This window comes from Hibiscus syriacus, unplaced genomic scaffold (assembly GCF_006381635.1).
Source record: "Hibiscus syriacus cultivar Baekdansim isolate YM2019G1 unplaced genomic scaffold, ASM638163v2 tig00110678_pilon, whole genome shotgun sequence".
In the NCBI taxonomy this organism is placed as follows: domain Eukaryota; kingdom Viridiplantae; phylum Streptophyta; class Magnoliopsida; order Malvales; family Malvaceae; genus Hibiscus; species Hibiscus syriacus.
Window position 1 is genome coordinate 2903591 of NW_024062822.1, and position 27080 is coordinate 2930670.

At 32.7% G+C, this 27080-nt stretch overlaps 1 protein-coding gene across 1 annotated transcript; it reads right to left on the reverse strand.

The window, feature by feature from the left end:
• Nucleotides 1-10862: 10862 nt before the first annotated feature.
• On the reverse strand, nt 10863-12669 carry LOC120138070 (rho GTPase-activating protein gacK-like). Its single transcript, XM_039153673.1, has one exon. It carries the CDS (start codon nt 12339-12341, stop codon nt 11091-11093), a length of 1251 nt encoding a protein of 416 aa, XP_039009604.1. The 5' UTR covers nt 12342-12669; the 3' UTR covers nt 10863-11090.
• Nucleotides 12670-27080: the final 14411 nt, after the last annotated feature.

Here is a 27080-nt window from a genome sequence, read left to right on the forward strand (position 1 = left end):
CGTCATGGTGTGGCTGAGGGTTCTACATCTCGGAGCACACACCCCTCTAGCCTTCTTAGAAATACACTCGGGTATTTAAGGTGAAATCTGAAACCGCATCGAAAATGTACACCTGACCAACTTACTTTATCAAGTCTCGGGGCATCTACGCTCAGTCGGCAACTAAAGTGCCTTGGCACTGACTTGGATATATCCAACTGTGACAATCGTTTTCTGCTAAAGGAACTCAGGTGTCATGACTGTTTCTCGAGTATCAAACAAGACTAGTTTTATTTCATCTTAATTGTTATTTTTTCTAATTGTTCTTTACTTATTATTGTTGTCACTTATAATATTATTCCATGATAATTTGATATTATTAGCCCCATCGAATCTAACCTTTAACCCAATAGATTTCTTATCCAAAATTATTTATGGATACAGATATTAAACCCTTTTAATTTTGGTACTGATCTCTGGGTATGATACTAAATGACTATTATGAACTAAGAAAGAAAGGCAATATCGATACTCTTGAACCGAGTATTGATACTTCTATACTAAGGTACCGATAATGTCTTGAGTATCGATACAAAATTAAGTTTTGATGTTTTGAAAAATACCTCAGATCGATAGCTCTACTGGGAGTATCGATACTCTACACTAATATCGATACTCTCATGAGTACTGATACCAAATATGGCTACTGATATTTTCTAAGTGGTCTTAGTATCGATACTCTTCTTAAAGGTATCAAGACTTAACCTTCAGTATCGATACCTTATGAAGGAGTAGCGATACTTTTATACTAAACTTCATTGTTTTGAACCACCTGACAAATAATATCGATATTGTTCTTCCACTAACGATATTTGTACCCAGAAATACATTATTTTAGGCACGAAAAAGACTAACTCCCCTCCCCAAAGACCTTATTAAATGGCTATTGTGAACTAAGAAAGAAAGGCATTATTGATCCTCTTGAACCGAGTATCGATACTTCTATAATAAGGTACTATACTGTCTTGAGTATCGATACCAAATTAAGCTTCGATGTTTTGAAAAATACCTCAGTATCGATACCTCTACTGGAGTATCGATACTCTACCCCAATATCAATACTCTCATGAGTACCGATACCAAATATGACTACTGATATTTTCTAAGTGGTCTCAGTATCAATACCCTTATTAAAGGTATAGAGACTCAACCATCAATATCGATATCCTATAAAGGAGTATCGATATTTTTATACTAAGCTTTATTATTTTGAACCACCTCACAAATAATATCGGTATTGTTCTTTTAATATCGATATTTGTGCCCATAAATACACTATTTTGGGCACGAAAAGGACTAATTTTTCTCCCCAAAGACCCTATTGAGGTTCCCAGATATTATTGAAGTTTTATGTAAGTTAAAAGGGATCATAATAGATCTTTTACATGCTAAAAATATCAAAAGATGCAAACTAAGACATCCTTCATAACTCATGCAACCTACCAAAACTCATCTAATGATCTACATGTGGTACAATTGAGTTAGAAGTGTGTTACCTAAAGTTCTAAGTTGCTGAGAACTCTAAAAAACTAAACCAAGAGCTAGTTTCTCATTTCCCTTGGCCTTGGAGCTTTCTCTAACTTCTCTCACTAGAAAAAATCAAGCATATAAGTTACTAAAATTTTTGTGAAGCTTAGGTAAGAGTTTAGAATATTTATTGAGGATTAAATATTTCATAAATGAGCTGGTTTGTTGTGGGTTTCTAAAACTTGCAAAAGTGGGTTTGAACGAAAGCTTGAAAGGATAATTTTATTATTCTTACCTTAATATTCCATTGTTGAACCTAGAAGACTCTAAAGTTTCAACCTTTCTATCTTTAGCTTGAGAAAGAATATACAAATAAGATATTGAGTCTTTGGGTGAAGAAAATGACAAAGGATGGGGGAAAAGAGGCTTCAACGGGTGACATGGGCATAATTAAAAGAATTCAACTTTTATTTCAAACAATAGGTAATTTGCTTCCTTGGTCCTTCAAGTTTTGGTCAACTCTTAAAAATATATTTTTTATCAACAATTAAGCTCAACCCAAGCCCAATTCCATCCAAACTTGGCTTAAAGCTTCCTACAAGCTAAGGGATCTTTTCAAGGCCCATCACAAGTTAGTCAGAAACTCCTAAATCGGGATTTGGGGTGTTACATAGAATTTATACAATTCTCAAAGTATAACTTCGAGGAATCTATGGAGGTATCTAAGGAGCATTAAACTTCGGAATAATACAAGTGATAATAGAAATAGATAGTGAAAAAATGATTAAAAAACTCGAAACGAATATTTCAAGAGAAAGACAACTTATCCTATTACAATGTATCGATGTTCTATTAAGTCTAACTAAAGGGTGAATAGTCTATGTCGAACATATTATGAGAGAAGAACATAAGGTGACATATGTATTTTTAAACTTGCCAAACTTGCATGGACACATTCATTAGGAATGCATGAGTTCCCTCAGTTACCAGATATGATATTCAAAATAGTTCAAGATAAAGGTGTTAGTGTAATCTAGACTATAACTTTAGTTTATTGCTCATATTAACCAAAAAGTGATTTCCTAAGAACACTCAGTTTTTCTCTTATTTTCTTTCAGAATTTTTCTCTCTCACGCCCTTCAGCTATCACTCTAATGACTCGGGGAACATTAAGTTAATACTTGGAATAGACTTGGACCAATGCATAAATAAATTAAATTAGTAAATAAAGTGTTAATAAAATTTGAACATAGTATAATTGGATTTAAGGACCAGATGATAGAATTGAATGATGAAACTAAAACAAAAAATAAATGATTTATAATGTAATTAACCCATTGGACGAAGAAAAATCTAGAGATTACTTCTTAAATGATTAGATTATATCAAGAGAGTGACATCATCTTTACCTCCATTTTTATTTTTTCTTTCATCTTCCACCTTCCATATTTCTTTTATTTTGAATATCATAGTCGTAGAAACAAATTACTAAGGTAAAAATTGTTCTTATCGTGGCTTAAGTTTTTTTTTTAAGTGGTGGATCTCTGTATTTTGGAGGTAGTATCCATTTAAGGTTTGATGAATTTGGATGAGAATTGGAGGAGCTTTAAAAGGGTAAACATGTGTCTTACTTGTCTAATATTTCTTTTAGTCATCTTATATGTGTGTTATTTGATGATTCTATTTTAGTGATGGACGAAGGAGAACCTTTTTAAGTTAAAGGGAGTGAGAATTTCAAGGAATAGCAATGGGCTTCTTTTTTAGTGATCAATGCTAAGGCAATTTACCTTTATTCTTGGTTGATCCATATGATTATAAGGTAAAATAATTGTGCGTGTAGTTGTATGTTCAGATAATTCGGTGTCACTCTAACTTAATCCTTATTACTATATGATAGGGGAAATCATAAGTTCAATGATAGAATTACGGGTTTATTTTACCAGTGTAAGTATATATTAAGTTTCACCGGTGTAAGTATAGTTAAGTTTCACTGATAGAATTATGTGTTAAGTTCAGTGCTAAAATTACGGGTTCATTTTACTTGTGTAAGTATATGTTAAGTTTTACTAGTGCAAGTACATTTTAAGTTTCATTGATTGAATTATTTGCTAAGTTCAGTGTTGAAATTACATGTTTATTTCACCGGTGTAAGTATATGTTAAGTTTTATCTGTATAAATATGTATTAAGTTTCATTGATGGGGTTATGTATTAAGTTCAGTGTTGGAATTACGTGTTAATTTTACAGGTGTAAGTACATGTTAAAGTTTTCTAGTGTAAAAGGCGTTGTGACATATGCTATGAAAATAAGATAAAATATGTATGGTAGCATGAAGGAAAACAAGGTAAATGATAAAGAGCTACGACTCACTTGGTACGCAAAGATATGAAATCATATTAATTTCTGAGTGACTCGCACAAGATACACATAAATACGAAAGCGATGATGTATTGCACGGACTACACACTCAACTACAAGAACGGTGATGTGTTGTCCATGATACACACCTCAATACGAGAATGGTGATGTATTGCACGGGAAACACATCCTACTACAAGAAAAGTGATGTATTGTACGGGATACACACTTAAATATGAGAGTGACAATGTATTACACGAGATACACACTCAACTACAATAAAGGTGATGTATTGTATGGGAAACACATCTAAATATAAGAGTGGCGAGAATTACACATGATACACATCCAATTACAAGAGTGGCGATGCATTACACGAGATACACACTTAACTATAAGAATACTTACTTACCGGCCATAATTAGTGATGTTGTTCGTATAACATGTTTCGTTTACATTCTTGATTTATGGTTATATGAGTTTCTTTATATTACTAGGCTCTTGTAGCTCTTTTTTAGTTGTTTACCTTTTTCAAGATCCTAATAGCTGATAGTATATCCAATGAGCACCGTTGCTAAGGAATTCCAACATCTCAACTTCTAGAGTACGATTTTGAATTCTATTATGGGACATATGCATTCCATGTGTACTTGTGTTTGTATATATGTATTTAATATGATGTTTGGTCTTGTTTTAAAACTGTCACATATTTTAAGGATCATAAAAGGGTTCAGAGCTCTATATTTTGTATACTAACTATCTCATCTGTCATATTTTGTATTTAAAATACTAAATATGTTCTTGAGAATTTTAAAATTCAAAAATTTTATGTTATGAAATTTGGGTCGCTCGTGAATCCGAATATTATACTTTAAACCTTGTGTAGATTTGAATTAAGTTTAGGGTGTTACAATCACTCCATCAACTTTTTCATTCTTTAAATGCAATTAGCTTCCATCTATAAGGTGCACTAAATTATTACTCCCCCAATAACACAATTTCCCTCATGCGACATTTATCCATTCAAAATCGTATCGTTTCGATTTAATGATCCTTTTACTCGTTATTTAATTATTTTAGTAATATTCTTAATAGTTATTAATTTCTTCCAAACAATATTTTCAAATCAATTAATTTTAGGGTAAAGTATACAAATGATCATTTGACTATATAGTGTTGCTTTATTAAGTCCTCTGACTATTAAAAGTTATAAAATGGTCACCTGACTATAGGGTGTTGCTTTGTTGAGTCCCCCGACTATTAAAAGTTATATAATGATCACCAACCTATTCATACCTTTCAAACTTATAATTTTCTATTAAAATATTGATGATCGTCCTAGCTAAATGTTAACATGTTGGTTGGCATATGATAGTCGTTTGAGATTCTGGGATCATCTTTTATCATATCATGATCAACAAGTCAACATCTAGCTTAGATTGTCGTTAGTTTTTAACTGAAAATGTCGAATTTGAAATACATGAATAGTTGGGTTACCATTTTGTGACTTTTAATAGTTGGGAGGCTCAGTAAAGCAATACCCTGTAGTCAAGAGACTACATTGTAACTTTTAATAATCGAGAAATGCAACAAAGTAACACGCTACATGTAACATCCCAAACAACGGGTTTGTGACTAAATTGTAAAAATTCAGAATTTGGTGATTAAGGTAGAATAATTGAATAGTTCAAAAATGATTGTTAGTAAATATGAAATGAATTAAAGTGCAAAATGGTCATTTGACTTGAAAGATTTTTTTATTTCCCTTATAAGACAAGGGAAACACGTGGGATCCATGGAAAGGAAATAAGTTTCCAAAGCAATTCTCTTATCTTCTTCTTTCTTCATCTTCTTCTTCTCCTAAACGTGAAGCACCCAAGCTCAAGGTAAGAATATGAATCTTGGTTGTTTCTTTAATTTTTGGTTTAGTAATGAAAGTTTGGATGTTATATAAGCTAAAGGAAAGCTTATATGGCATTAAAACAACAAGATAAGTGTTTTAGAGATAGATTTAAAAAATGGGTTTTTAGATGAAATTTTGATATGGATGAGTTTTAAAAGTTTGAATAAGATTTTTGACTTGTCAAGAGGTTAATTAAGGAATATGGAGTGTTAGAATTGAATTTAAAACATGTTGAAAATTGGGTATGATTCTTAGCTTTAAGAATTTGAATGAAGTATGGGAGATTTTAAACTGTTGAAATGATAGAAGTTAGTTAAAATGGTTGTAGTTAAGTTTGGTGGTATGAAAGGAACTTTGTATAAGAAAATTTAGTGAAGAGATGATGATTTTCTGGTTTGGACAGTAAATTCCGGGTTTTTACAGATTAAGCAGGAGGAACTGATTCCCTATGGGGAGGGTATCGATACCCCCTAAAGGAAAAGTTGAAGTTTGGTTCATTAAATTAGTTTAAGTTATTAGTATCAAGTTATAAGGTTTAGGCTTTTGATAATTGTCTCGGAAATTATGTTTATGTAGATATCGAGCCTAAACGAGTTTCGAAACAAGTGACAAGTAAGAACGATCGAGGGATTAGAACGATTGAGAAAGAGATAAGTTCTAGAATTGGTTCAAATCCAGCAAGGCTAAGGTAAGTGCATATTATAAGTATAGTACAATGGAATAAGGCTTGTGATAAGTCTAATTCCTATGTTGATTTTTATAGTACAATAGTTATGAACATGCATACATGATAATTATTATGATACATGCATAAGGTATATATGTTCATATGATTTGATAAATGATATATGTGAATAGATTCAAATACACATGTGATATGATAAGTGATATGAGCTATGTGATCACAAGAGAAATGACATGAACATATGAAACATAAGAATAATGCCCATAGTATATGATATGAGAGCTATAGGTATAGTTGGCATGCCAAGAGTCGAGGGTTTCATAGGTCTTTCGAGACAACTCATAGGTCATTCGGGACATATTCACAGGTCCTTCGGGACAAATTTCATATGTCACTCAGTGGGACTTATACGAGCTGTGGTGATAGCAATAGTGCACAACCTCAATGTACTCAAATACCTTGAGTTCTCAGTAATGTACATGGGCTTATAAAATGTTATCAAAGGTAATTGCATTATTATCGTTATATGTTACCATGTTATTATCGTTTACATTGAATTACATGTGACATGATTGAATGGATAGATTGCATGTTCATATTCATAAGGAATGCATAATTATTATATTTATATGCCTCACTAAGTCTATGACTTAGCGTGTAAGTGATTTACACGTAGGTACCAAGAACCAAGAATAACATAAATAGGAGTGGCAAGAACAGCAACACTGCTAGAAGATTCGATCAGAATTAATTGATAAAGTATGTATTTTGATTGTGTATCATATGTTGGCATATAAGAAATGTTTTAGTATGAACGCTCTGATCGACTTTTCTAACATTTTGAATGTATTTATGTAAATGTAAATATATAGTAATGAACGGTTAAATTTTTACGAGATTTATGTATGTTTTACGAAAGTACTGTAGCAATAATGTAGCAGGGGAATCGATACCCTGTAGCAGGGAATCGGTTCCCTGTTTGCAATTTGGAAAATAACATTTTGGTACTGTATCAGGTGTTGTTCATGATACTGTTCATGATACTATTCACGGTATTGTTCATTACTTTTCACGGTACTGTTCATACCGTATTTTACTGTTCATAAATTCGTTTTTGCCTAAAAAAATTTATACCAAACATAATTTAATGGTATATTATCGTATTTTATTAAAATAAGTTCAAATGTTTTATTATTTTGTAAGCAAAAGTATTTTAAAAAGTCAATGTGACATCTCGGACTCGTATTAGAGTCGGTACGGGTTGAGGTGTTACACTACAGTCGGATGATCATTTACATATTTTACCTTTAATTGTTTAGAGTGTAATGACTAATGTCTTCTTTGTCTCTTATAAAATTAATCTTTCATAAGTCATAAAATCATTAATTGAGTTGGTATCATGAGTCACTTGGCAAAAAATTGAATTTATAAATCCTTAAAATATTTTTATTTTAAAGGGTAAGCAATATTGTTGTAAAGATAGTTTTAACTTTTTATATTTTCCTTTAATGTTTAAATGAAATAATAAAAAAATATTTATAAATCAAATATTAGATCGATAAATTCATATAACATTTACTTATCACTTAAATAATTTTAATAAATATGTTTTTCATTAAGTATGTATGTATGTATGTATGTATGTATGTATGTATGTATGTATGTATGTATGTATGTATGTATGTATGTATGTATGTATGTATGTATGTATGTATGTATGTATGTATGTATGTATGTATGTATGTATGTATGTATGTATGTATGTATATATATGTATGTATGTATGTATATATGTATGTATGTATGTATGTATGTATGTATGTATGTATGTATGTATGTATGTATGTATGTATGTATGGATGCATGTATGCATGCATGCATGTATGCATGCATGCATGTATGCATGTATGCATGCATGCATGTATGCATGTATGCATGCATGCATGTATGCATGTATGCATGTATGCATGTATGTACAAATAAACTCGTAAAGAGATGTTGAGACATTTGTTTTTAGTAAAGAGATGTTGAAAATTTAAATTTGTACCAAGTTGCAAAGTTTTAAAGTTTGGAAGGTAGATTGATAGTTTTTTTTTAAAAGTCGGTTATACATCAAAGAAGATTTTGATTCATATTTTATTATTTAATCGTGAATCAACATAGTTTTGAATTTGTATGAGACAATCTGTAAATAAGAAAATATTCAGGGACTAAAATGAAATTTTTTAACAGGAGAAGGATTAAGCTGTATGAACCATTAAGAAGTTGATCCTCATAAAAACTGAAGAGAACTGGAAGTAATGTAGTGGACGCGCAATAAAGACCCCGGCACTTCAGTTAAACCAATTTGTGAAGCCATCGGAAACGTTGAATCATTTAATTTTTAACTTTTGGGGGAAAAAATACTTTGACTCAAATTATATTTTTATCATTAATTAGCATCATGAATTATTTTATACAAAATTCAAATGAATAATTTGAATATATATTTTGACATGGATACCAAAATTTAAATTTGACTTTTAAAAGTTATACAAATAATAATAGACCAACTTTAAGGTGGCTTGGAATAAACATAGATTATTGTTTAATTTGAGGCAAACATAGATTATTGTTTAATTTGAGGGAAACATAGACAATTGCAGAGATGGTCATAACTCATTGGCCAATTCATTCTAACTTTTAAACAGAATGGACCGCTCAAAAACAGCAAGTAAGAAAGGGGAAATCCATTTAGTAATCAAGCGAAATGATTACAGAATAGCTTTCGCACTGTTTTCTCCCATTGTGAGGAATAAAAAACATACGAATAAGGAACTCCAGCGTTGGGGAATATAATAGTTTCATTATTATATAAACAAGAAAAGGTCAGCCTGTCTATAAAACCCTAAAAATCGTGGTTTTTTTCTTATCTTTATTATTTTTGTTTTTTATGTCGTATCTTTATTATATTTATTTTTTATTTTCAATAATTTGTTTGTGTTACACATTTTTTATATGTCTTTATGAAGTATTTTTAATGTTTTTTGGGTATGTTTTTTATTTTTTTGTTTTTTTCATTTATTTTTTTTAAGGGTTGATTTGATCTTGTTGATATTTCTTATTTTGAACAATCAGATTGAATTTGGATACTAGATTTACTTTTACGACTTTCGAGTCTGATTTGCGATTTGTTGATGGTCTTTCAATAGTTAAATTCTTTTTTGTGATTCGTTTGTCGATTTAGATCTATTTGTATCTATATTTGTTCGAATTTCTTAGTTAAATTTAATCTTTTCTTGTATGATCTTTATACGATCTTAAATTTCTAATTTTGTTTAAATGATTATAAGAATTTTTTTTTAATTATATACTTAATTTATGATTATGATTAAAAAAATTTATTGTAATTTAATATATTTTTAATTTAAATATAATTAGTTGCTTCTATAAAAAAAAAAAATTTGCTTGTCTTGTTCCTATATATAAGGGTCACATACAAGAGATATGCTTGTTGGCCACCTACACATTAATTTCTGGATTTGATAGCGTGTGGGCTGAGGCTAGCTATGATTGCTAGCTAAGGCTATGGGCCACCATTTTATGATAAAAGAAATGCCCTCTCTCAAAAGCCCTGCCTACCTTTTATCCCCTAATATCTCATGGCTAATCATTTCTTATCATGACAACAATAAATAAAAGCATTAACTTTCTTTTTTAAATACTTATATCATTCCATGATTTATATGACTAAGAATCTGATATATGTATCATGCCTTGTTTTTTTGGGGTACTATATATTTAAACTAAAAGAAGAAAGCCTGTATTATTGAAGTGAAAGAGATGATGATCTATATATTATCCCCACAGTTCATGACACATTGGTAACCCAATATCTAATTAGTTGCTGCTTTTACCTTTAAATATCTATTACTATCATTGGCGTCAATATGGTAATTCCATTGAGAACAGTGATGTTTAAAACAATTTGCCAAAATATTATATATCAAAATTTCAAGATGAAAACTTTAGACTCCAACAATAATATGTCCCCATGATGCCAATAGCCTATGAGGAAATCATGGTTGTACCCCAAATACCATTTATAATTGGAGCAAGGTTGTTTTGTCCAAAATGTACAACCACGTGGCTTTACGAGCCTTAAATATTAACAACTGGAATTCTAAACAGTTCCTCAACTATTTTATGCAAGACATTTGATTTCTTACCCTAAATTATTAGGGTGGTGGTGTTCACAAAGAAAATAAACGAAAAACACAGATTTTCATGATTGCCGTTACCTGATTATACTTTTATGCTCAATATTTTAACGACGACTGCTACCATCTTTTGTCTGTACTACTCAGACGACAACTTTGACAAAGGCCATGATCGTCTATGTATGATGAACATAATAATGGTACGATAAAATTGGCCAGAGAATAGAGGCTACTATCATTTACATATAATTAAACCCAAAAGGAGGGTATAATCTTTCAAGAGAGTGGTGGGGGGAAAACAGTGATTTGGATTTACATATGTTGAAAATCATGGTTAAAATGAGAACAAGAGAGATTCCCTCTCTTTCATACATCATGATGATATATATTCACCATGCTAATCTTTGTGGAGATTTTTTTATAATATTTTAGATAAATCCTAATCAGATGAACATATCCATGATTCCACCATACCTTCACCTTTGGTAGCTACATTTTCCTGCCCTTTATCGCCGTGAAAATCCGATGAAAGAACCGGAAAGTTGTTCCCTTTCCCATTTGTAACTCTTTGGGTGTTACCGTTGTAGCCGCCGTCATTGATGGACCTTACAAGACTTTGATCATTTACATCTTGGGACCATGTTGATGATGATGGAACCGTGTTTTGGAACCCGCTCAGGTTGGTGTTTCCATGCCCCTGGCTCATGCCGAACTCTTCAAAAACACCCATTCTGAGAAGAGACTCGTTCGATGGAATATTCAAGGACCCTGTCGAATTGGAAACTGGGTATTTTTGAGGGGTTTCGAGGAGAGATACGAAGTTAAGAATTGGGTTTTGCATGCCGATGTTGTTCGGTGGATTTTGAGGTAGATGGTAGTTAATGGAAGTTGTACTGGAAGTGGAATTAGTACTAGGTGTAGAAGCTATATCATCAACCATGGAAGAGGAAGCTTTAGAAGAAGAAAAAGTAATAAATGGGGGAGGATACTGGAGTTTTTGGGCAAATGGTCTTAAAAGATAATGAGGAGACGAAGGGTCCAACTGAGTCGATCTCATACTGGGACTCGTACCAAACAGATCAAGCCTGGTTCTTGGGAAAGGTGAGGAGGAGAAGGGCGGTGCAGGGATCCCGGTGAACTCCTGAACCATGGCTCGGAAATTAATGGTGTCTGTCGTAAGAACGGTCGTTGGGGCACGCCGAGAAGCTCTGGATCTCTTCTTTGAGTTACGAACCATACTGTTGTTGCTGGGTTGTTGGTCGGTTGTGCCTGAAACTGAAGCTTTTTTACCACTTTCTGATCCTACAGGGATCTGTACAGAAGAAAAAGTGGTTCTACTATGTGCTTGTTGTGAGGCCATAAACCCAGCGAGATCATTGCAACCGGGATCGAATCTTGTATTTTTGGACCAAACCACATCAAGGTTTTGGTTCGTCGCACTTGATAGAGGATGATCGAAGTAGCTCGATAAAGGGTCAAAAAACATAGACGACGGAGACTGACTTTGGTGGTGGTGGAGTTGCCGTTGCATCACCGCCGGCTGCGACGGTTGTTGGATGCCCAAGTAATCATGACCTACATGGCTCGATGTGTTACTGTTAAAAAAAGCTGAGAACGAGTTAGCGCGTGAATCAAACTCTTCACTGCCACCACTCGACGAATGAACACTACCACTGTTACCAGAATCCATGAGAAGAGATACAGATGTGGAGAGAGCTTTGTTTCCCCCTTTCAGAGAAGAGATTTTTTGCTCGCTTCACTACCCAGACTCATTTAAGAAAGAAGCTCTCCAACAAAACAAAGCACGAAAAAGCAATATAAAAGAAAGGGGAAAAAAAGGGAGAGAGAAGAAAGAGGAAGATTTTCTGGAAGAAGAGTTACCAGAAAGTACCCATGTTGCCTTTAAAGCTCTGATCGAAAAAACAAGACAGTGTTTTGCTTTGCTTTTTACTTTGTCTTTCCAACAAAAGGGCATGTAATAAATTAAACAAAGGAGCTTTAAACTAAATGATCTGCAGGTAAATCGAAAGTAACAAGAATTAGGGTTTTTTTTTATGAAAATCGATTGGTCAAAGTATAAACAAAGTTATGGTTTAGATATAGTGTTAAAATAAGAAGATATAGTGTGAAAATAAGAAGAAAAAAAATGTATATTATAGATAAATATACATATACTATTCATTTAAATATTTAATATCTTTATTATTTTGATAAGAAATTAATATAAATATTGTTGGGGAATAATCCGGTGGGCAAGCAAACAAATTTCATGAAGATGGTTGTTGAATGGTATAAAAAGGAAAAAAAAGGATAACAACCATCAATGCGACTCCTTTTTCAAAACCCATAAAAACCTTGTATTTCTCTTTGAAAATGAACATAAAAACAATTAGTAAATAGTCTAAATTGATTAAATAAATAAAAGGGTAAACTACACAGTTGGTCACTAATGTTTGGGTTAGTTTTTGTTTTCACCACTGATTTTTTAAAAGTTACATATCGGTCACTAAGATTATCGATTGGTCACAAACTGGTCACTCAACGTTAACATCCAATAACAAACGTGAAGAAAAATAAAGTTGGTGCGTTAACTGCTGACATGGATGGGTTGATTGCCACATTAAAAAAGGATAAATTAAACAAATGATAACTAATGTTTAAGTAAGTTTTCATTTTCCCCACTTAAGTTTCAAAAGTAACAAATTGGTCACTAATGTTATCAATTTGTAACAAAATAGTCACTCACCATTAATCTCCATTAACGTGGGTGACGAAAAACTTACGTGACCCTTTAAGTGCTAACCTGTCAACCTTTTCGTCTACTTTCTTCATCACCTTCTCTCTTTCATTAAGCTCATGTTTTATTTTTTCTGATATAAAAATCTTCTCTATAAAATCACTCTCCTTTAGCCGATAAAACCCTCCATTGCAAAATAGTTTTGGTTACTTTAAGCCTTGTGATCAAAAGACTTTTTAAGGCTGACATCATTGTAAACAAGCAGAACAAAAGTTGTTTTATTCATGCTCTCGTGCTAGCGAAGGAAATGAACGTAAACTCCATTAGAGTTATTAGTTTTGAGCAAATAAATTATTTATTGCTTCTTGCTACCTCTACCAACATACTCCATAGTTTCATCCACCACAGAAGTAATGGAAGGCGATAATAAAGATCAATACATTCAACACCAAGACGTTTCAAGCTACATTTATAAGCTGCTTGCACATAAGTAGGATCACCCTCCTAATGATCATAAGTTAAACAAGTAAAAAATAGTAGGATTCGAAACCAAACGGGTTGTTTGAGGATTTAGAAATAACATAAATTAGTTTGAAGAGGAAATTGAAATTTATGATTGGTGCAACCAATAACGGGATTAACTGCAAATATTATTGAAAATGAACCTCCCATGATCACATCCCAAGCAATAAAATGTAAATTATATTGGTTAAACTTAAAGTCAAAGAAAAAGAAAGTTACAGGTGCAAATAAACCAGGGGACAATATTATTCAAAAAATAAAAAAGGAGGGGTTTAATTACTAGCCCCGTCCATCATGTTGTCCCAAGTGTACAAACTTGAGGTCTAATTGTATGGTAATCTTGTTCAAGCTGTGTGGGTAACATGAATTTGAGGACTAGTGTGTATTGTAATAAAGAATAAGAAACTGAAGGTATTCGTTGTTTTTAGAATGCAAATAAATTTGAGTAGATTTGTTGGTGAAGGATTCATGATGTCATATTTTAATGATGTAGAATCATGATTATGATTCATTTCAGAGTCAACTAAACTTTTGATTACGATTTATGGTATCTTCCATCCATTGATGCTGAGTGGAATGGAGTTTACGTCCTCTCCATCTTTGGCACGTAGACATGGGTAAAACAACTATTTCTCAACTTGTTTACAATGATGTCGGCGTAGAAAAGTTTTTTTATCACAAGATTTGTGTATGTGTTTTCAACAACTTTGATCCCCTTATAATAACCAAATTTATTTTATAATGAAGGGTTTGATCGAACAAGGAAGAGTGATTTTACAGAGATATTTTTATAGCAGAAAAAGTAGAATATGAGTTTAAGGAAAGAGAGAGTGTGATGAAGAAAGCGCACAAAAAGGTTTACAAGTTAGCACTTAATGGGTCAAGTAAGTTTTCGGTCACCCACGTTAACGGTGGTTAACAACGATTACAAATCGATAACATTAGTAACTAATTTGTTACTTTTGAAACTTCAATTGGGAAAATGAAAACTTACTCAAACATTAGTGACCATTTGTGCAGTTTACCCTTTTTCTAATATGACATTCAACTCATCCATGTCAGCAGTTAACGCGCCAACTGAGTTATTCGTCACGCATGTTAACAGCTTCAGATATGTATCAGTTGAACAACAAAATTTAAAAGTTAGCTCTGCAACTATCTAAACAAAATATTAATTGAAGTAGCTAAACAGCAAAATATTAATTGAAGTAGCTAAACAATCTTATTAACTTTTAACCTATATTTAACGTATAAATCTTTCGGAATATAAAATATATTTTAGATTTTTAATAATAAAAGTCGTTTTCAGATATGTATGGTCTGTATTTGACCCTACAAAACCAAACCCTAACCCTAAAATTCCGAATCCTCACGTATCCCATGTTTGTACGTAATATCCTTGCAGACAAGGGCTTAGATTTTTTAACTTGGTGTTTTAAAAAAGTAGATTTAAAAAATATCATGTAGCATGTTTATAAGGAAAATGTCATTTTAATTATAGAATATAATTACTGATTAATTCATAATGAAATAGATAAAGACGTGGCATTTAAGGCTCTCAAAATCAGTTACCTAATTATTGTGTCTGATATAAGTTGCTTGAGCCTGTAAAATTACCTATTGTTTCTTGAGATATAAAATGAATAAATAAATTGTTGAGAGCGTACGGGGCAAGGAGAGCTGAGATTGATTGGACACGGCGTCGTTTTCAATCAGCCTGTGTGGCTCGCATAAGGATGCATTACTGTCGTTTTTGCTTGATCTCGACCATCCGATTGATGTGGATATTCCTTTCAACTTTGATGTCTCACCCTCTCTCATTTAAGGTAATTTTATATTAAAAATCTTAAATAAAAAATTATTTAAAGAAATAATATCTTTTAGAAATTATTTGAGAGAATAACTTCTAAATCGTCAACATAAGATGATCTCACAGACTGTAAATAGCGTGTTAAATCATCACACCTTTCAACATGCGAAATGCATCTAATGTGGGCGTACTTTTCAGGTAAGTCAATAAAAGAATTGAATAAAATGATATCGTGTATTGCGAAACGCGAGATAGCATGAGAACAAAAATATCGCAAGATTTATGAGAGATCTCGCAGCTTGCAACACACGAGGATCTTTCAAATTGAAATTAATGACGAATAAATATAATAATAATAATTAATAATAATAATAATTAAATTTAATAAATAATTAAAATATAATAATAAATAAATATAGTAATTAAAATATATATTTTATAAATAATAATTATAATATATTTTGAAATTTATAAGATAAAAATTGGTATTAATTTGTTGAAAACAACAATCTCACGCCTTGCAAATCTCGAGGTACTGGAAACAATTTTTTTTACGTGTTTTCAATTTAAATCGCATCTTGCCGAACGCGAGATATTTAAAACTGCGTTTCCTTATGTGCGAGAAGACATAAATATGGTCCTCCATTCCTAATCATCATCACACCCATTGTTTTCTTATCATCTAAATTGTCATATTATTTTTTTTTAATATATTTAAAGATTTCATATTATGACGGCGTGCTTATTAAAACATGATCGAAGTCACATATTCAATTATTGAAGGCGAAATGATGAGATAAATTAATTAATTTTTTTATTTTTAGTATTTATTTGTTTGTTTAGTTTATTTGTTTTGATATTTAAATAGTTTTAAATATTTATTTTATAGGGATATGATTTATGAACGTGTATTAGAGTGTCATATAAATCATGTTATAATGCCCGATGCGGATATTATTGACTATTTACATTTAACGAGTTTCAGATATATCAATAGTATAATCGGTGGCGGTGAGAAGTTGCATCCTCCACTTATAAATGCTTTGGTGGAAAGATGGAGACCGGAGATGCACACATTTCATTTACCGTGTGAGGAGGTAACTATTACCATACAAGATGTTGCATTTCATCTGGGACTGCCTATTGATGGAGTAGCTATTGATGGTGTTGCCGACGCTTCTAGAAACGTATGTGAGGCATTGCTAGGAATTATTCTGCCTGATAATGCACGCGATAGTGGAAAAATAAAAATTAATTTTTTAGATGATAATTTTACGCACCTACCGTACGATGCAGAACATGTAGTGAATGATGTAAATATAAATGTTTTTATTTATGAATATTTCTTAATATTGCAATTTATTTATTTATTATTTTAGAAATTAAGTAATTATATTATATTATTTTATTATTTTTTTGCAAATGATTTGCTCGTGCACATATGCTACGAGTTATTGGGGGATTTTAATGCCAAAAAAATCCTGAAATAAGGTGCAGCTGATGTGGTTGAAACATTTGCAAAATTTGAGTGATTCAAGAAATATAAGTTGAGAGTTGATAATTTTGGCATTTTTGTTCCAGGAGCTTTGTAAAGATGTAAATCCAACAAAAGATGTCATTGGAGAATGTTTATTGTTGTTACAGTCGTGGGCCTGGATCCGAATGCCATTTTAATTTTTGATTGTTAAAACATATGTTCCATATGAATTTTCGTTATTTAAGAGGTAAAAAAATTAATTTTTATCTATTTTTATAATATTACTAACAAATAATAATATTTTATTGTATTAATGATAGGTGGACTGATTAAACCTCTCACGCCCACCTACCAGCACACCAACGAGACTTCAGACTGTTGATCAATAAATTTCGACATTAGGTAATAAATATTTTATTTCGACTTTAATTTAATTTATTTGAGGTTTTTAGCTAACAAAATTATGTAATTTTAATTTTATAGTTCCTGTGGACGTCTTACTACGATGCTGCTATCGCCAACTATATACCGCATGAGATTCAGGTGACTAATGAGCCCGTGTACATCGTGTCAATCCTGTTGATCTTGGTATGAGATAGTCAAGTGGCATATATCGAGCGTGTCATTCGACAATTTAACTATGTCCAATCTATTCTACCACATCCACCCTGCTTGGATGAGTTTGCATCGTTTTACGTGATAAGGGAAGGCAAATATTAATTGGAAAACCTTCATACGGTGGATTTGAACGAGTAGGTTCAAAGATTCGAGATGATGCCCATGAATCAACCCATCTTCGACCACAACGTGACATGACTATATGTCGTGGTTCCAAGAATATGTGATGCCACATATATTGACCGATGAGGAGCGTGCGCGAGAATTATATGTTTCTCCAAAGAGTCATCCACAGACATGGAGGCAACGTAGAGGGAAGTTAAGCCAAAGACGAAGAAGATAACAAGGTGCATCATCCTCATTGGCAACAACACAGGGACCTTCTCAAACACTGTTGACATATCCTGACCCTGCCTTCACCCACTCGACTCAATCAACATTTCAACAAATAGGTAGTTGTCAGAAGGTTTCCTCACCGACATCTTTAACCAGTTGAATTCACCACCGATACAATTGGCGACTAACTTTGGATATGGTATTGTTGAGCAGATACCGCCACAGAGTATATTCTACACCGGTCCCAGTTCCAGTGTCAATGGTAGATCAATTCCATATACAACCGCCAATAATAATGATGATGATGCTAAAGAGAAAGAGGAACTACGCTTATGTCCACGTCAGACTCGTTGTTCACCACGATGCGGAATTGGTGGACATAGGTATTATTAGCTCTTATTTATTTCGTTCTTCAAAATTGAAATATTTATACTGAACTATTTTATTTTTAGTTAATTAAAATATTTCTCTATTAATTGATCAATGCAATTTATCAACAATTTTATTTTAATCGAACCCTTTTGAGTTATGTGAACTCTTTTCCATTAACTGGATCATTTTGGTTATATATAAGTGAGATTTGGTGTTATTTTTCTAATAAATTAATAAAAATAGGTTTCTGGATTACAATATGCCATAATAGAAATCGTGAGGTTCTTCCCAATAAAAGAGATACAAAAGAAGTTAATGGTAACAACTTAGAAAATGTCGAGCATATAAAGCCTTACTACTTTGGTATATTACGATAGCAAAATGATCGGTGATGCATCTCTCAGCCTCATGTTTCAGTCCACACATACTTTAAAATAACGCTACCAATGAAGTTAACGTATAACAAGTTGATGAAGGAAATGAAGAAAAATGTCCCACATTCTAGCGGTATAAAATTGTTACCCTTGAAGTATCGACTACCGACGTCGTTAAAACCATTAACGTACACGATATACACCATTGAGGACAATGATGATGTGTAGTTGATGGTCGATGCTCACTTGCAATATTTATTTTGAGGGCCAATGGAGTTGTATGCATTATTTTCTGATGATGATTATGGTACTAGTGTGCCAAGTTGGAGACTAACAGAGTTTAACTTAATACAAGTGTTCGCAGTCCAACGACAAATTTGAGAAACAACTTTAATTTATTAAGCACACACGGTACATAGAACGATTTGGGTATTGCGTTGCTAGATTCGAGTTTGGCTTGAACATGACACTAACGCCTATTTACACGTACAATCCATACAATAAGCATGAGCTTGCGTCGTCTTCTCAACATGCCAATCGATGGTCAGACAATGAAACGTTTAACATGTTTGATGATTTCTCATATGGATGATATTCAACGTATATCCCTTCTGCGAATAACATCTCAACACATATAGGGAGATATTCTTTTACTGGTGTGCGTGACTTTGATCTTGGGGAACCAGTTCGTGAGCAGTCTTGTAATGGACGAACACCTGCAACATCGACTAACTTTGATTTAAATGAGTCTAAACTATTTCGCTTTGAATGGGATCATTCTGACAAAGAAAAAGTAAGGGAGCCCAACCCCGATGGCGATAAGTTAGGCTCATTCTATGAAAAACCATAAGACCTTGACATGCCACCATAAGTAGAAGACAACGAAGAATATAGTGCGGCTACAACGGTTCCATATACTACCACGCCTATTTCTTATTACCAGTCACCATCTCACTTTAGAACAATTGATATGGAAGCATTCAACGCTCAAGAATTTTCCCAAATCTCACACATTGAGTAATACAGTCAATGTAGTGACAGTGATATCTATGTTGGAATGGTTTTCAGATTAATATAATGTTTTAATTTTTTTATTATTTATTTTGATTTGTTTATTGGTAATTTAGCCATTTTATTTACTCTTTTTACGAATGAGTTTTAGGACAAAAGAACAAATTGTGGCTACAATCAAGAGCTACAACATACGTCGCTCCGTCACGTCAATTGAGAAAAAAACTAATGCAGATAAATACATCGATGAATGTCTCCACAAGAAGTAGGGACATAATTGGAGGGTTCGTGTATCACAATTGAAGACGACGCAGAACGTTTTGAAACTCACAAAATATGTCCAACCACATACATGCACCTTCAATATCCTGAATCAAGATCATCTTAACTTTGATATGCACGTGCTTTTTGAAGCTTTCATTCCGCTGTTCAAAGTAAATCCATGTGTAATGGTTGCTACTGTATTTCTTCAATTACATCGCTATACGGGTACACAGTTGACTACCACAAAGCGTGGTATGCAAGGTATCGGGCCCAACAAAAATTGTTCGACCAATGGGATGAATCATACAATGAATTATGGCCATGACTTAAATTGATGCAAAAACACATTCCGGGAACAGTTTTAAAATTGGAAACAATATCGACGTACGAAAATGATCGTGTCATACAAGGTGTCTGCTAATTCTACATTGCAAGCTGATAGGTTAAATTAACGGCACTTGATTATATGGATGATTCACTCAAATAATGTTATTGGCTTTTGCACAAAACGGTAACAGAAAAACTATTTCCATCGCCTTCGAAATTGTCGAAAAGGAAGATATCGACTATTGGGAATTCTTTTTCATGAACTTATAAACATATGTTCTATCACATGTGATGCATGATAGAGATGATGTGATTTGTCTTATTTCTGACAGAGGCGCTGATATCAAATACACACTCTAGCGTGTGAGCCTATCTTGCCAACCCCCAATATTTATCATCGATATTGTTTACGACATATTGCCGTAGACTATTTGAAGAAGTTCAAGAGTGAAGATAAACGTCTAATGGTGCTTTGAATGAGTACGTCTTTCACATTTTTCGGTTTACCATATATTTACAAAAAATATTTCAAATTAATTGTTTGATTTTTTATTGATAGGTCAGACACAATCCGTATGTAAGTTTGAGGACATGCTACATGAACTAAGATACATGAATTCTGATGGGTATAAGTACCTTGCTAGAACCCTAAAGGAGAAATGGCTTCGATCATTTGATGGGGGTAAACAGTATGGTCACATGACAACGAACTTTGTTGAGACAATAACTTCATCACTAAATGGAATGTACCATTTATCTATCACGTCCATTGTCAAAGCGACATATTATCGATTAAAAACCCTTTTCGCAACCTTGGAAAGACAAATTGTTGAAAACATTTTGATATTTCGATATTTCGATATAACAAACTAAGTTTAAATGAATTTTAAGATTTTACAAATAATTTTCTAAAATATAATCGATTTAATTACTCGAATATCAAGCCATTACTCCAAGTCTTTCAAGATCAATTTTAAACCTTACTAAATGTGTAAATTTGTGTTTTATACTTAAAGTATTTTTAAACAAATTTTCACAAAGTATTTTGAACCAAAATCAAGCCTAAAATCAATTTTTCAAGGGCATGCACCGATGCACCAATCCATGCATCGATGTATCAATTAATTTCTTGAACATCGAATGCATTTTATTTTCGATGCACATACCATGCATCGATGCACTCAGGCTTTTTTCAAAACATCGAATGCATTTTATACATCAATGCACTCTTAGTGCACCGATGCATTGAGAGTCTAACGGTCAAAATATTTGAATTGTACACTGATGCACTGATGTACCTAGGGCATGCATCGATGCACAGACGCTCTCATCCACTTTCATTAATTGTTTTCACACTTAAACAACTCTATTGGCTCCACTAATCATCCCCAACGTTTAGAATCATTTGAAGGTGTATTTAAACAAGTTTAGAAGCTATTGATCAATAACAAGAAACATCAAGCAACTAGAATCAAGAGAGAATCAAAGAGAAAACATCAGACCTCAAGTTTGAGCATTTCAACCTTATTTTTTATTCAATATTCATTTTGCTTTCAAGAACACTTATTGTGCTCAATTGTATTTATTCTTGAGTGTTCTTTCTTTGTTCTAGAAATGTTCAAACATATTTGCCTTGTGAGGTTTTTCTTGTAAGTTTGCAAATTTGTAATCTTCTCTTTGAGAAAAGAGTGTTCTCAAGAATTGGAGTTGTAAGGTTATCTCTTTGGCCACAAAAGAAAGAACAAATTAGTGAATTTGTTGGAAAATCCTTAGTGTGGATAGCTATGGTAGTGGGCGTAGACTTTGGTTGATAAAGCCGAACCACTGTAAATCGCTGTGCAATTACTTTCAATTTTCTGCAAAAGCTTCTACCAAAATTTTTATTACCAATTCACCCCCTCTTGGCCGATTCCATCGATCGATTAACTCAATAATTGGTATCAGAGCCTCACTCATTTGAAGGTTTAATCACCTCTTGAGTCGATTCGGGAAGAGTTACATCGATTATCAAGTCATCAATGGCCTCCGCTTCAAATTACGACTCCGGTCTTGATTCGATGCCCGTCAACAAACCTTCTTTCTTCAATAGAGCTAACTATGCCTATTGAAAAAGTAGGATGATGTACTTCATTCAAGCAAGTGACATGGGAGCATGTAATACCGTAGAAGAATGATACATCAAGCCTCTCACTCATCCAAGGTTGTGGAGTGAATGAGAGACAAAAATGTTCCAGCTCAACTCCAAAGCCATCTATATCATATTTTGTGCTCTTGGACCATATACACGAGTTTCATCTGTACAACCGCCAAAGAAATATGAGACAAGCTTCAAGTCACTCATGAAGGTACCGATGAGGTAAAGAAATCTAAAATTAGCATTCTAACGCATAGCTATGAAAATTTCAGGATGAAATCAAATGAAGATATCAAAGCTATGACAGATAGAGTTTCAACGATTGACAATGGTCTCAAATAATATGGAAAGATCATTTCAAATGAAAAGCTTGCGAGGAAGTTAGTCTACTCTCTTCCAAAATCGTGGCAATCAAATAAGACGGCAATAATCGAGTCTAAGGACCTAACGTCCTTAACTCTTGGAGAGCTAATCGGTTCCCTTCTCACTCATCAAATGATGCTTGAAGATAAAGTGGACCTCGATAAGATTGCGAGACACCAAATGAGAAGGAGAAGAAAAACATTAGAGTTGCTCTCAATCCACAAAAGATGAGTGATTCGAATGACGATGATGATGACGAGGAAATGGCATTATTTGCCAAACGATTCAGAAAATTATCTTATGATGAGTTATTAGAGGATTATAATGATTTGGCTTCGGATTATAAGACCCTATTTTCGAAATACAAAAATGATATTTAAAAATTGAAGAACGAAAATAGTCTTTTATCCAAGACTAACAATGAGCTTGAAAGTAATATCAAAGAATTGCAAATCAAAATTAATGATTTTGAAAAGAAAAATATTGATTTGTATAACTTACTTTCAAAAGTTCATGATGATCATCAAAAGAAGATTGATGATCTTAAAACTTCTTTTAATAAGGTTGGTACAAAAAGTTTTAAAAAAGGTGAGAATTCAAAATCCAACTTTGTTAAGAAAAGTTTTAGAAACTACAATCATAGAAGTCCTAAAAGAACTTCAAATGGTAAAATCATTAGAAGTATATGGGTTCCTAAAAAACTCATTACTACTAAAGATAAAAATGTTCTTCATGAATGGATACCTAAGGGGACAAGGATTTTAGAAACTAATGAATATGGACCCAAAAGAATTTGGGTACCAAAAATTAGAAATTAATCTATGTTTGTAGGAAAAGGAGCATTGCTACAAGGCACGAGAAATAAATCCAAATTCATGGTATCTTGATAGTGGATGCTCGAGATACATGACCGGAGACAAAAGCCGGTTCATAGAGCATAACGTAAAAAATGGAGGATAAGTGACTTTTGGTGATAATTCAAAAGGTCACATTGAAGGTATTGGTACTATAGGTAATATCTCTTCTATACAAATTAAAAATGTATTATATGTGAATGGATTAAAGCATAATCTATGAGTATTAGTCAATTATGCGATAAGGGATTCAATGTCATGTTTGAAATTAATGGTTGTAAAGTCATTGACATTGCATCTAATCGGATTATGCTTGTTGGTCATAGAATAAGAAACATATACATGGTGCATTTAGACTCTATGATATGACTAATTTGTGCCTAGTTGCTAAGAACATGATAGTTGGTTATGGCATAGGAGACTAGGACATGCTAGTATGAGTGTTTTGCAACAGCTAATTCAAGGAGACTTAGTAAGAGGGTTGCCTAAGCTTAAATTTGATAATGATAAAATCTGTGATGCTTGTGTTAAAGGAAAACAAAAGCGAATTTCTTTTAAATCCATTAATGATGTATCAACTAGTAGAGTATTACAATTGATCCATATAGATCTTTTGGGCCAACTAGGATACTAGCTTGGGTGGAAACAATATGCATTTGTCTTGGTAGATGACTATTCTAGATATACTTGGGTTCTATTCTTAAGTACTAAAGATGAAGCATTAGAAAATTTCATCACATTTTCAAAAGTAATCCAAAACGAAAAAGGTTACTCTATCACTAGTGTTAGAAGTGATCATGGCACTGAATTGAAAATCTTGGATTTAAGTTTTGTAATTCTAATGGTATTAGCCATAATTTTTCAGCACCTAGAACCCCTCAACAAAATGGAGTTGTTGAGAGGAAAAATCGAACTTTAGAAGAAATGGCTAGAACCATGCTTTGTGAAACAATTTGCCAAAATATTTTGGGCGGAAGGCACAAATACGCTTGTTATATTAAACGAGTAATGATTAGGCCATTTTTAAAGAAAACTCCATATGAAATTTTCAAAAATAAAAAGCCTAACATTATTTTCATCCTTTTGGATGTAATATTTTGTTTTTAAACAACGGTAAAGAAAATCTTGGCAAATTTGATGCTAAAAGTGATAAAGGAATTTTTTTGGGTTATTCCTTAAATTCTAAAGCTTATCGTGTATTTAATAAAAGAACTTTAGTTGTAGAAGAGTCTATACATGTTGTTTTCGATAATAATCCCCTTCCGAGGAAGGATTCTTGTGTTAATGATGATGTAGGTATTGTACAAGCAAATGACGTTAGACATGACGTTGGAGAATCATCATCATCAAAGGAGGAAATAAAAGATGAGGAAACTTATTATTTTTTAGAGAATCCAACCATTGAAGAAAGGGAAGTTTCTTACCCTAGAGAGTACAACTATGCCAAGGATGGTGAAATTATAGGTGATCCATCCAAAGGGGTAACTGCTCGATCTTCTCTTAGAAATATTTGTAATTATGTGCATTTATTTCAGCATAGCCTGAGAACATCAAAGAAGCATTAAAAGATGAACATTGGATTATGGCTATGCAAGAAGAATTAAATCATTTTGAGAGAAGTAAGGTATGGACATTAGTTGAAAGGCCTATTAATAAATCTACTATAGGTACTAGATGGGTATTTAGGAATAAGCTTGATGAAATTGGTAATATAGTGAGAAACAAGGCTAGACTTGTTGCTCAAGGGTTTACTCAAGAAGAAGGACTAGACTATGATGAAACATACGCTCTCGTAGCTAGGATGGAAGCAATTAGAATGTTTAGCATTGTATGTTTCAATGAATTTAAATTATATCAAATGGATGTTAAAAGTGCATTTTTAAATGGTTTTATAAAGGAAGAAGTGTATGTGGAACAACTCCTGGTTTTGAAGATTTAAAATTTCCAAATCATGTTCTTAAATTGACAAAGCGCTTTATGGTTTAAAACAAGCTCCTAGAGCTTGGTATGAAAGATTGTCAACTTTTTAATTGAAAAAGGTTTTTCAAAAGGAAGGTTGACACTATATTGTTTTTAAAGCATAAAGGTAAATATTTATTAGTAGTTCAAATTATGTTGATGATATAATTTGGTTCTACTAATGATGTTCTTTGCCAAGAATTTTCTAAGCTAATGCAAAGTGAGTTTGAGATGAGCATGATGGGGGGAACTCTCATTTTTCTTGGGACTCCAAATCAAGCAAAGAAAAGATGGCATCTTCATCAATCAAGCTAAGTACGTCAAAGATATGCTCAAGAAGTTTGGACTGGAAAATGGCAAACCTCATGACACTCCAATGAGCTCTTCAACAAAGCTTTCCTTAGATAAAGGAGGTAAATGTGTAGATGTTAAATTATATATGTCAATGATTGGATCTTTACTTTATTTAACTGCAAGTAGACCGGACATTATGTTTAGTGTTTGCTTATGTGCTAGATTTCAATCATGTCCTAAAGAATCACATTTACTAGATGTTAAGAGGATCTCTAGATACCTTAAGGACACTCCTAGTATAGGACTTTGGTATCCTAGAGACTCTAGCTTTAGCTTGCATGCCTTCTCATATGCGGATTATGGAGGATGCAAATTAGATAGGAAAAGCACATCCGATACTTTCCAATTCCTTGGAAATATGTTGATTTCGTGATTTTCAAAGAAATAAAATTGTGTTGCATTATCTACCACTGAAGCGGAATACATTTCAGCCGGTAGTTGTTGTGCACAAGTTTTATGGATGAAATAACAACCTTTTGATTATGGAATTAAAGTAGGTACTATTCCTATCAAGTGTGACAATACTAGTGCTATTTGTCTCACTAAAAATCCCATCCAACACTCTATAACTAAACATATTGAAATTAGACATCACTTCATTAGAGACCATGTCGCTAAGGAAGATGTAGTTCTAGAATTTGTTGATACTTTGCACCAATTAGTAGATATTTTTACAAAACCCTTAGATAAGGAAAGATTTTGGACACTTAGGAGAGAATTAGGTTTAACTGACCTATCTTCACTTAGTGTTTAAAATAATTTTAGCACTTTTAAGAATAAATGAAAAATGCTTGTAATAATAATTTTTGATTGCATTCTTTGCTATTAGTTAGGGGGAGTTTATGTTCTTTGGTGAAAATTAATTTTATGTTCAAATAAAGTTTAAAGATTAATTTGATTGATTGAACATAATTAAT

Excerpts from the sequence above, each read along its gene's own strand:
- LOC120138070 (XM_039153673.1), bottom strand. The coding sequence starts at position 12,341 with ATGGATTCTGGTAACAGTGGTAGTGTTCATTCGTCGAGTGGTGGCAGT.